At 39.1% G+C, this 12654-nt stretch overlaps 1 protein-coding gene across 1 annotated transcript in view; it reads right to left on the bottom strand.

Annotated features, from left to right (window-relative positions):
- The window catches only part of LOC118854570 (steroid transmembrane transporter SLC22A24-like), a 29246-nt gene extending 16624 nt beyond the window's left edge, over positions 1-12622 (bottom strand). Inside the window, exons 1-4 of the mRNA XM_036764934.1 lie at positions 12221-12622; positions 11462-11565; positions 10549-10703; positions 10284-10452 (exon numbers count right to left, since the gene is read on the bottom strand). Of these exons, the coding sequence (XP_036620829.1) occupies positions 10284-10452; positions 10549-10703; positions 11462-11565; positions 12221-12622 (830 nt within the window). The remainder of the gene's footprint in view (positions 1-10283; positions 10453-10548; positions 10704-11461; positions 11566-12220) is intronic.
- Positions 12623-12654: the final 32 nt, after the last annotated feature.

The raw sequence follows: 12654 nt of genomic DNA, 5'->3' as shown, positions 1-12654 counted from the left end.
AGAAATATGAGGAAATTGTCAAGGAAGTCAGTATTTATATTAAGAAAATTGGCCACAACCCTGACACAGTAGATTTTATACCAATTTCTGGTTGCAATGGTGACAAAATGTTGTAGCAAAGCTTTAATCTGCCTTGGTTCAATGGATGGAAAGTCACTTGTAAGGATGGCAAGGCTAATGGAACTCTATTTCTTGTAGCTTTGGATTGTCTCCTGTCACCAACTTGGCCAACTGACAAGCCCTGGAGTCTACCCCTCCAAGATGTCTACAAGATTGGTGGTATTGGTGCTGTACCTGTTGGCTGGGGGGACAATGGTGTTCTAAAACCACGTTTGCCCCAATGTTACAATTGAAATAAAATCTGTTGAAATATACTGTGAAGCTTTAAGTGAGGCTCTGCCTGGGGATAATGTTGGTTTCAATGTCAGCAATGTGTCTGTCAAAGATGTCTGCCATGGTAATGTGATTGGTGATAGTGAGAATGACCCACCTATGGAAACAGCTCAATTCACTGTACAGATCATTATCCCGATCCACATGCACCTGCTGTTGATTGTCATGCTGCTCACATTGATTCATGGTCTTTCTGGTAAGAAGTTGGAACATGGCCCTAAATTCCTGAAATCTGGTAACATGCTTCCAGGCAAGCCCAGAGAGCTTCTCTGATTATCGTCCTCTGGGTCATTTTGCTATTCCTGATATGAGACTGACTGTTGCAGTTGGTGTGATCAAGGCAGTTGACAAGGAGGCTGCTGGAGCTGGCAAGTTCACAAAATCTGCCCAGAAGGCTAAAGGGATATTCTGTACAACACCTCTCACCCCAGTCTTAATCAGTAATAGAAGTGTCTCAGAACTGTTTGTCTCAAATGGAGAATTTAGTCTAATAGTAAAACACTGGTTAATGATTACAATGCATTATAAAAGCTTCATGAGGGAAGGAATGCTTTTGTTCATCTTTTATTTCATGGTAGTTTTAAGTTATTAGTTTTTTAAATCAGTAATTTTTAAAAGGAAACAACTTACCTGAAAATCTGACACAGAATCTTGAGACTGTTAAAACAGTTTAATGTGAAAAGAATAGAAGCTTATTAATTGATGGATTGAATTAATTGTTACAAGAGATGGTCCAATTCTGGGTAGGGAAGGAGGAAATGATTGTGATATTAAAAACAAAAGGCATTAATCAAACTTATTTTTAAAAAGTAGAGACAAGACTTCTGGGAGCCAAGATGGTGGAGAAAGAAGTAAGTCATTCCCACCCTCCCTTACTGACCTCCAAAAACCCAGAAAACATAGCCCCAGAAAAAACCCTTGAACAGCTGACCCAGAAGAAAGATTGGGTATGGCAGTCTTGTAGCCCAGGAAGCTTGGAGGATTAAGTGGCAAGGTCCTTCTTGCTCTGTAGAAGGGGAGTAGTACAGGACAGGAGGTGTTCCCACTAGCCAGCAGCAAGCCCCACCACAGCAAACCAGGGGAAGACCCCAATTCCCAGAGTGGTAGAGCAGGCAAGCACCAACCCCAGGACATCCTGAGTGCATTAACACAGGCAGGGAAACTGGGGGACTTCAGCTTCAAAAGCCACACATGCACCAGTGGAATCCTCCAGTACTCCCAGTCCTTTAGCACAACTCCAAGAAACATAACTCCAAGAGGCACAACTCCAGGTGGGCAGGCATCCTCCAGCATCCAAACATTCCAGTGATTCAAAGCAGCCTGTGTAAGCAGGCATCCTCCAGAGGCCAAATCCCCCACACCAAAACCTTCAGTATTGCTGACCCCAGCTCAGTGTTAGGTAAGCTGCCAGACCCTTATAGCATCCAGCTGCCAGCACCTGAGGCCCCAGCATGGAAAGCCACTGACCAGGTCCCTGGCCTCCAGCACAAGAAGCTTGAATCAGTGTCCCTTGTGCTCCAGCAGGAGAACTCAATTTAAAAAGCCAGGAAATAGGCAAACACCATGAGCAAAAAAAAACCAGAAATGGACAATGACAATAGATTCTTACTATGGGCCACAGAAGATCAAAACACAAATTCAAAAGAGGGCAGCATTGTCAGTGTACCCACACCTGAAACCTCAAAGGAGAATATGAACTGGTGTCAAGCCCAAAGCTTGAGCTATTGGAAGAGCTCAAGAAGGATTTGAAAAGTCAAATAAGAGAGGTAGAAGAAAAATTGGGAAAAGAAATGAGAGGTATGCAAGAGAGAGTCAATAGCTTGGAAAAGGAAAGACAAAAATTGACTGTAGAAAATAAGTCCTTAAAAAGTACAATTGGCTAGATGTGGGGGGTGGGGAAGTACACTGAAGAAAACAACTCCTTAAAAAGTAGAATTGACCAAGTGGAAGAGGAGGCACAAGGGTAGAAAATGTAATTGAAGAAAACAATTCATTAAAAATTAAAATGAGGCCAGTGGAAGCTAATGACTCTATGAGACAGCAAAGAATCAGTCAAACAAAATCAAAAGAATGAAAAAATAGAAGAAAATGTAAAATACCTCATAGGAAAAACAACAGATCTGGAAAATGGATGCAGGAGAGGTAATTTAAAAATTATTGGCCTATCTGAAAGCCATGAGAAAAGAGCCTGGACAGCATCTTCCAAAAACTCATCAAAGAAAAATTCCCTGAGGTCCTAGAACCAGAGAGCAAAATAATCATCAAAAGAATCTGCTGATCACCTCCTAAAAGAGATCCCAAATTGAAAATACCAAGGAATGCTGGAGCCAAATTCCAAAATTTCCAGACCAAGGAGAAGACACTACAAGAAGCCAGAAAGAAATAATTTAAATATCATGGAACCACAGAAAGTATTACACAGGACTTTGCAGCTTCTACATTAAAAGATTGGGGGACTTGGAATACGATATTCTGTAAGACAAGGGACCTTGGACTACAACCAAGGAGCCCAGCAAAATTGAGCATAATCTTTCAGGGGAAGAGATGGATATTCTATGAAACAAAAGGACTTTCACACCTTCCTGATCAAAAGACCAGAGCTCAACAGAAAATTTTATCTTCAAATGCAAGACTCAAGAGAAATAGAAAAAGATACGTAGGAAAGAAAAAAACATTTTATTCAATAAGAATAAATTGTTTGCATCCCTATAAGGGAAGGTGACACTTGTAACTCTTCAGAAATACATCTTTATTATGACATTTTAAAAGGGTATACATAGAGGGAATGGGCATAAGTTGACTTTGATGTGATGATTAAAAAGTCTAATTAAGTGGTGGAAAGGGATTCTATTGGGAGAAGAGGAAAGGAGTAGGCAGAAATACAGTAGATTACATCATATGAAGAGGCACAAAGACCGATTACAGTAGAGGGAAAGAAGGGAGGGAGATGAGCATTGTTTGAACCTTGCTCTCATCAGATTTGGCTCAAAGAGGGAATAACATAATCAGTTAGGTATAGAAGTCCAACTTACTCTATAAGAAGTAGGAGAGGAAAGGGGAAAGAAAAGGGAAGCAGTGGATAGAAGGGAGGGAAGAAGTAGTAATGGAAAAAGGAAAGAAAAGGGAGGGGGTAATAGAAGGGAGGGCAGATTGAGGGAGGTGGTGGTTGAAAGCTAAACTCTAGTGAGGAGGGAAAGGGAGAAAAGAAAAAAATATAAATGGAGGGGGGAGTAGGATGGAGAGAAAGATACAGGCAGTAATCATAACTGTGAATGTGAATGGGATGAACTCTCCCATAAAATGGAAGTAGATAGCAGAGTATATTAAACACCACAATCCTACAACATGTTGTTTACAAGAAACACATTTGAAGCAGAGGGATACACACAAAGTAAAGGTAATAGGCTGGAGCAGAATATATTATGCTTCAGCTGAAGTAAAAAAAAGCAGGAGTAGCAATCCTGATCTCAGATAAAACAAAAGCAAAAAATAGATCTAATTAAAAGAGATAAGGAAGGAAACTACATCCTGCTAAAAGGCACAATAGGCAATAAAGTAATATTGTTATTAAACATATATGTACCAAGTGGTATAGCATCTAAATTCTTAGGAGAGAAGTTAAGGGACTTATAGTAAGAAATAGACAGTAAAACTATACTAGTGGGGGACATCAACCTCTCCCTCTCAGAACTAGATAAATCTAACCACAAAATAAACAAGAAAGAAGTTAAGGAGATGAATAGAATTTTAGAAAAGTTAGATATGGTAGACCTCTGGAGAAAATTGAATGGGGATAGAAAGGAATATACCTTTTTCTTGGTGGTACATGGCATCTACACACACAAAAAAAATTGACCATGTATTAGGGCATTAAAAACCTCACAATCAAATGCAAAAAGGAAGAAATATTAAATGCATCCTTTTCAGACTACGATGCAATAAAAATTGTGCATAATAAAGGGCCATGGAAAGATAGACTAAAAATTAATTGGAAATGAAATAATCTAATCCTAAAGAATGAGTAGGTCAAACAACAAATCATGGAAACAATAACTTCATCCAAAAGAATGACAATAATGAGGTAACATATAAAAACTTTGGGATGCAGCAAAAAGCAGTTCTTAGGGGAAGTTTTATATCTCTAAATGCTTACATGAATAAAATAGAGAAAGAGGAGATCAATGAATTGGGCATGCAACTAAAAAAATCCAGGAAAAGAACAAATTAAAGATCCCCAATTAAAAACCAAATTAGAAATACTGAAAATCAAGGAAGAGATTAATAAAATTGAAATTAAGAAAATTATTGAAATAATAAATAAAACTAAGAGTTGATTTTATGAAAAAACCAATAGAATAGATAAACCTTTGGTTAATTTTATTTTAAAAAAAAAGAAAGAAGAAAACCAAATTACTAGCATCAAAAATGAAAAGAGTGAATTCAACACCAATGAAGAGAAAATCAAAACAATAATTAAAAATTGTTTTGCCCAACTGTACGCACATAAATTTGACAGCCTTAGGGATATGGATGAATATCTACAAAAACATAAATGGCCCAGGTTAACAGAAGAGGAAGTAAAATTACTAAATAACCTCATCTCAGAGAAAGAAATTGAGCATGCCATCAATGAACTCCCTAGGAAAAAATCTCCAGGGCCAGGTGGTTTTACATGTGAATTCTATCAAACATTTAAAGAACAATTATTTTCTATACTTTGTAGACTATTTGGGAAAATAGGTGAAGGTGTCCTACCAAATTCATTTTATGACACAAATATGATACTAATACCCAAACCAGGTAGAGTCAAAACAGAGAAAGAAAATTATAGACCAATTTCCCTAATGAATATTGATGCAAAAATTTTAAATAAAACATTAGCAAATAGATTGCAGCAACTTATCACCAGAATAATAAACTATGACCAGGTAGGATTTATTCCAGGAATGCAAGACTGGTTCAATATTAGGAAAACTATTAGCATAATTGACCATATCAACAACAAAACTGGCAGAAACCATATGATCATCTCAATAGATGCAGAAAAAGCCTTTGACAAAAGACAACATCCATTCCTGTTAAAAAACGCTAGAAAGCATAGGAATAAATGGACCCTTCCTTAAAATTATAAATAGCTTCTACCTAAAACGATCAACAAGCATTATTTGTAATGGGGATAATCTAGATGCATTCTCAGGAAGATCAGGGGTGAAACAAGAATGTCCATTATCACCCTACAATTAGTACTAGAAATGTTAACCGTATCAATAAGAGGAGAAAAAGAAATTGAAGGAATTAGAATAGGCAAAGAAGAAACTAAATTATCACTTTTTGCAGAAGATATGATGATTTACATAGAGAATCCTAGAGAATCAAGTAAAAAACTACTTGAAATAATAAACAACTTTAGCAAAGTTGCAGGATATAAAATAAACCCACATAAATCCTTGGCATTCTTATACATTACTAACAAAGCCCAACAGCAAGAGATAGAAAGGGAAATTCCATTCAAAGTTACTGTAGACACTATAAAATATTTGGGAGTCTATCTGCCAAGACAAACTCAGGGACTATATGAACATAATTATGAAACACTTTTCATGTGAACGAAGTCAAATCCAAATAAATGGGAAAATATCAGGTGCTCATGGTTAGGCCAAGCTAATATAAAAAATGACAATTTTACCTAAATTAATCTATCTATTCAGTGCCATACCAATCAAACTACCAAAACATTGTGCCACAGAGCTGGATAAAATAATAACAAAATTCATCTGGAAGAACAAGAGGTCTAGAATATCTAGGGTATTAATGAAAAGAAATGCTAGTGAAGGTGGCCTAGCAATACCAGATATTAAATTGTACTATAAAGCAGAAGTCATCAAAACTACCTGGTACTGGCTAAGAAACAGAGTCATGGATCAGTGGAATAGGATAGGTACACAAGATGAAGGAGTCAACGACTATAGCGATCTACTCTTTGATAAACTCAAAGAAGCCAGCTTCTGGGCTAAGAATTCACTATTTCACAAAAACTTCTGGGAAAACTGAAAATGGTAGGGCAGAAACTGGGCATAGACCAATATCTTACACCATATACCAAAATAAAGTCAAAATGGGTTCATGATAGAGGAATAAAGGCTGATACTATAAGCAATTTGGGAGAGCAAGGAATAGTTTACCTATCAGATTTATGGAAAAGAAAAGAATTCATGACAGAACAAGAGATAGAGAGCATTACAAAATGCAAAATGGATAATTTTTATTATGCTAAATTGAAATGTTTTTGTATAAAAAAATCCAATGCAACAAAGATTAGGAGGGAAGCAAAAAATTGGGAGAAAATCTTTACAACCAGTGTCTCTGATAAAGGCCTCATCTCTAAAATATACAGGGAACTGAACCAAATATATAGGAATACAGGTCATTCCCCAATTGAGAAATGGTCAAAGGATATGAACAGGCAGTTTTCAGAGGAAGAAATGAAAGATATCTATAGGCATATGAAAAAATGCTCTAAATCACTACTGATTAGAGAAATGCAAATCAAAACAACTCTTAGGTACCACATCTCTCCTGTCAGATTGGCTAAAATGACAAAACAGGAAAATGATAAATGCTGGAGAGGATGTGGGAAAATTGGAACATTGTTACATTGCTGGTGGAGTTGTGAACTGATCCAGCTATTCTGGAGAGCAATTTGGAACTATGCCCAAAGGGCTATAAAAATGTTCATACCCTTTGGCCCAGCAATACCACTTCTAGGGTTGTATCCCAAAGAGATCACACAAGTGGGAAAAGGACCCATACATACAAAAATATTTATAGTGGCTCTTTTTGTAGTAGCAACGAATTGGAAATCAAGGGGATGCCCATCAAGTGGGAAATGGCTGAACAAGTTGTGATATATGAATGTAATGGAATACTATTTTGCTGTAAGAAATGATAAGCAGGTGGACTTCAGAAAAACCTGTAAAGACTTATACGGTGCTGAGTGAAACAAGTAGAACCAGGAGAACATTGTACACAGTAACAGCCACATTGTGTGATGACTGACTTTCATAGACTTAGCTGTCCTTAGCAATGCAAGGATCTAAGACAACTCTAAAAGACTCATGATGGAACATGCCGTGCACATCCAGAGAAAGAACTACGGATTCTGAATGCAGGTCAAAGCAGACTATTCGATCTCTTTTTTGTTGTTGTTGTTTTGTTTTGTTTCTTCTTTCTTATGGTTCTTCCCATTGGTTCTAACACTTCTTTACAATATAACTGTGAAAATACTCTTAATCTTAATGTCTATGTAGAGCCTATATAAGATTGCATGTTATCTTGGGGAGGGAAGGGGAGAAAATTAAAAACTCAAAAGCTTAAGGAAGTGAAAACTAAAGTTGAAAACTAAAAATAAATAAATTTAAAAAAAAAAAACAAAAGAAAAAAATGGAGACAACCTGAATTCCATGTTTCTCTGAGAGTCCTAGCTCTCCTCACACTCCTTCTTCCCCTCAAATGTTTGCTGTACCCTATGCTTTGTTCCTGTCTCCATACATTAAAAAGCCAGAATCTTCTCAACCCTTGTGCTTCCTCCCACCAGTGTCTGACCCATGAATATATATTTCTCAATAGCTTCCAGAGCAGAAATGAAGTTGATTTTCAAAAGTCTTTCTAAAAGCAAGTTCTCTTTGAAACCAAGCCCTAACATCTTGAACATTACTATTCTTCATATGATGTTATATGGAATATGGACTGTGACAATATCTTAAGAATTGAAATTGTGGGTCCCCCAGAGAGGTATGGAGAAATTCAAGGGGGCACAGACTGAAGAGTTGGTCCAAAAGGTGTCACTAGAAAAGATATGTACCACAAGCGAGGGATAACTTATGGGCAGCTTGCATTGTGCATGGACATCAACATCGTGCCAAGATGTTGCCAGAGAGGAAGTCCTCCTGTGCTATTCATAGGCAGCCTTTGAAGCATTGTATTAGCAATTTTGATTTGAAGATCTTTCCCACCCATTAATAAGCCATGTGACCTGCTTACATCACAGGAAGCCTAAGACATACATGGTGGGAGGAGCTTCCTGACAGAAAAAAAAGTTACGTCACAGAAAATGCTGAGAGAGAAACAAAGGATGATGTTATGGCTGCTGGTGGCTGCTAGTGGCTGCCCTCATTATAGTTAGAGCTGAACAGGCTGACTTAGCTGTACTGTGATTTTGTTTTAGGGAAGATGCCTGCAAGGGGGTCAGAGAGGTTTGGAGATGGTGAGTTTCCAGGGTGTGATATGGCATTTTAAGTTCCTTGCTGTTATGATAAACTGGACTGACGGGCTGTGAGAGCCGAACATTTGATTATAGGATAAGATTTTCTGGTGTCTGAATAAATGTTATACTTCTTTTACCTTCTTTGTGGAGTCTCTTTGAGATACACTTTGCGATACAGAACTACATAGGCATGTTCATGATTATCACTGATGTTGTGTTTATTGCCTTACTGTTTCAAGCATTCACAAGAGGTCATTTCAAAAGCCTCTCCTACATAGACTGCAGAAACTGAAACTCTTTAGTGGCAGAGAAGGTAAAATGTAGTAATCAATGCAATTGTCATCCTAAGTGATAGTTTTCCCTATGGAGTCACAGAGAGCATGTATGAGTTCCATTTTGATCTATGAAGATTTGTGAATTAAACTATAGAGAAGACAAAAACAAGACGAGGAGAAACCACTTTCTTGTTGAACTGTTATTTTATGAAGAAGCATTATAAAGGTAATTGGATGAGAAGTGAGTCTAGAGAAAGACTACTAAGTGGAAGGGCTTGAGAGAAATTGAAGAGACTGTTTTCACATCATAGCTGGAAAGAAGCTGCAGAAGACAGAAAGATGGTGAAGAGGCCTTTTGGGGTGTAATTCTTTTAACTTTATCTTCAATAAATCAATAAGCACTTATTATATGCTTACTATATGCCAGGTCCTGTGCTAATGGTGGTGATACAGGGAAAAAGCAAAAACAGTGCACACCCTCAGGGAGCTCATGTTCTAATGGGGAATCAACACGTAAAGATAAAAATATACTTAGATAAATGCCTACACACAAATATAAATATATTTCTACTCAGCCTTAATCTTTCCATTGGAAATGCTTGGGCATCTTCTATTCTATTAAAGATCCTTTTTTAACTCCAATAGGATGTCTGACTCTTTGTGATGTGATTTGGAGTTTTCTTGGCAAAAGTACTGGAGTGGTTTGCCATTCCCTTTTTCAGCTCATTTTTACACATAAGGAACTTAATCAAAGAGGGTTAATTGACTTGCCCATGGTCACACAGGTGTTGGTGTCTAAGGCCAGACTTGAACTCATAAGGAATAGTCTTCCTTACTCCAAGTTCAATACTCCATCCACTGCACCAGTTAGCTCCCCCTAGAACTAGAAGGGATCCTAAAGGGCACTCAGGCTCACCATTTCACAGAGGAAGAAACTGGGGTATGGGGAGAGTGATTTGTGAAAGGTAATATAATAAGGGTCAAAGGTGGGATTTGAACTCATGACTTCTGATTTGAAATTAAATTATTTTTCTAACCCACCTCTTGGGTCTGAAGATATTCTTTTTCGTACTTTGGGAAAAGTTTGTTCATCACTAATAACTTTCATTTTATTCTCTCTATTTCTTATGACCTAGAGAAAATTTGATGAAGACATCTGGATTCAAGGCTATGTCATCCATGCATGGTTTTTAACTCCTGACTGGCACCCAAGACCAATTATGGGAAACATTCCCATTCACTTATGAGATCTGAAACATCCAGAAATACTTTCCCAAATATAGAAGTTTGGGATTCTTCCACTTCCATCTGCATCCTCTCAGAGAGAGAACATAAGCTCCAGAGGCACTTACCAAGTAGTCAGGAAGAAGGCAAATAGGGGAGCAGACACTACCAGTTGGAGTTTGCGCCATTCCTGGATGTCATAGGACAGAACCCCAATAAAGAGTTGCCCCAGGTTGAGAAAAACACTATACATGACTGCTACCAGGGGCCGGTGCTGGCTGGTGGTCCATTCCAGGACTGAAAGGAAACCCCAGAACAGGATTAATTTCAGACACAGGTGAGATCTCAAAGAAGATGTGCAAATGTTGAAGAAGCCCCACAGAGGAGACTTACCAAGGATCCCAATGCCAAGTGTGGCTCCCGATATTGAAAACCCAAGCAGGAAGCGAAGACAACAGTAAACTGGGAATGACTGGGCAAAGGCAGCCCCGGTGCTAGAGACAGCCAGCATGAGGAAACTTGGAGGCAACATCGGTTTTCTCCCAAACCTACATCATGGGAAAGCTCATGGTTGTGACTTCACAGCAGAGGCATAATGTCATCTCCCTATCCCCAGCCCTCACTGGGCATTGTTTTCATTGCTATCCCCCCTCCCTGGAATGCCTTCCCCCTCATCTCCTCCTGCTAGCCTCCTTGGCTTCCTTAAGTTGCAGCTAAAATTCTACCTTAACCAAGAAGCCTTTCTCAGTCCTTAATGCCAGGGCAGTGCCTTCCCCCTCAGACTACGCCCAGTTTATTGTGTATGTATCTTGAACGTACAGAGTTGTTTGCATGTTGTCTCCCCCACTGAATGTGAGTTCCTTGAAGACAGCGACTCGTTTTGTTTCCCATCCCCAGCTCTTAGCCAAGTTCTTGGCACATCTTAAGTGTTTAAGAAATGTTTGTTGATCGACTATTCAATGACTGACCTTCATCTCTTGTTCAGCGCATCACCAGCCTGCCTTTCTTATTAGGATCTTTCCAGTCTTAGACCTACCTCCACCCACAGCTCCAAATTTAGCCCTGAATCTTCTCCCTGCTATTGTGGACTTCTGGCATAGCATGGAAATAAAAACAAAGTCTGTCATTCAAATTCTGCTTTTGACTCTAAGGTGTTTGACCTTGGATAAGTCTCTGTGCCTTGGCTTCCTCCTTTGTGTAATAAGTGGGATGGAGCAAATAATCTATAGTATCAACTTCCAACTTATAGCTCTATGGCCCTCAGCTCCCTGGGTTTCAGGAACATCTATGTCCAGGTAAAACTGACCTGTCTGAGAAATAGCCCCATATGAGATATCCCACCAGAATCCCAGCAAAGAATATTGACTGAGGCAAGGACTTCAGTGTCTGTGAATCGCACACCAGGTCCCACTGTAAAGGAAGATAAAAGCATCAGATCTTAAAGTAAGGAAAGAGAATTTCAGGCCCAGGACTCTTGCTGCCAATGTGGCAAGAGAAAGACTATGATGGGAAAGAGACTCTGGCTCGGATTTCTTGGCCCACTATGACAGGAAGAGGACACTGTCTTCCTCATACAATCCTACACAGTACAGTCAAGCTTGGGACATCAATTTCAAGCTCATTTTGACCCTGACCTTCCTGATGCAGACATGCTTATCTTTCCTCCTCTGATGTGTACACCCTGCCCCTCCTCCCCTCCTGCTTTCTGTAAAATTCCATTGCACCCACACTGCTTATATATTTGATATTCTGTATAGGGCTGCTGAAGCTCTCAGCTCTCTGACTTTTTTCCTATACAGATGAGCCTGTGTTTGGAGCATAAAGAAAACCTGTAGAATAAATCTCTCTGCATTGTTCATTTGCTAGTTGGTAGCAGGGCCTAATCAGTGGATAACTCACTAATTTATTTAATCACAAAGGGAGCTGTGAGTGGGAGGGCTGGCTGAGGAGAGGAATCCAACTCTATCATTCATCAAGGGAATCAAGTTCCAAATCAGTGGGACCTTTTGAAAAGGAAAATGAAATCTTCTGAGATGGGAATGTGGCAGCAGGAAGAACCACTTACCTCAGTCACAATGGAAGAAGTGAAGAGGCTTTGGTCGTAAACCCAGCCATCCACACACGGCTCCATCTCCAGCTGGCTCAGGTTTTGTCCTGTGACATTTGGACCCAAGGGCTGCCCCTGTGGCCAGAAGAATCGGCGACACCTCTCTACTTTCCCATTGGAATCCAGGGGGATGGAAAGCTTTAGTAAGGAACTAAAATTAAGATTTCCACCGACATTGAGCAAATCTGAAGTATTGTCAAGGAAGTGAACCCAGCATCGGTGCTCAGGGACAAAGGCTGTGAAATTCTCTATCAGATAATGGCTGCCAATAAATATTAGAGAGATAGCAAAACAAATGACCTGAAGGATCTGGAATCTTCCTATATCTCCAACTTTAGGTAGGAGATCCTCAAAGGCCATCGATCCTGGGATGCTGACCCCAAGAAGAGAAT

Source organism: Trichosurus vulpecula, chromosome 6 (genome assembly GCF_011100635.1).
Source record: "Trichosurus vulpecula isolate mTriVul1 chromosome 6, mTriVul1.pri, whole genome shotgun sequence".
Lineage (NCBI taxonomy): Eukaryota > Metazoa > Chordata > Mammalia > Diprotodontia > Phalangeridae > Trichosurus > Trichosurus vulpecula.
The sequence above is the reverse complement of the archived record's forward strand: the minus strand, read 5'-3'. Positions and strand labels throughout refer to the sequence as shown.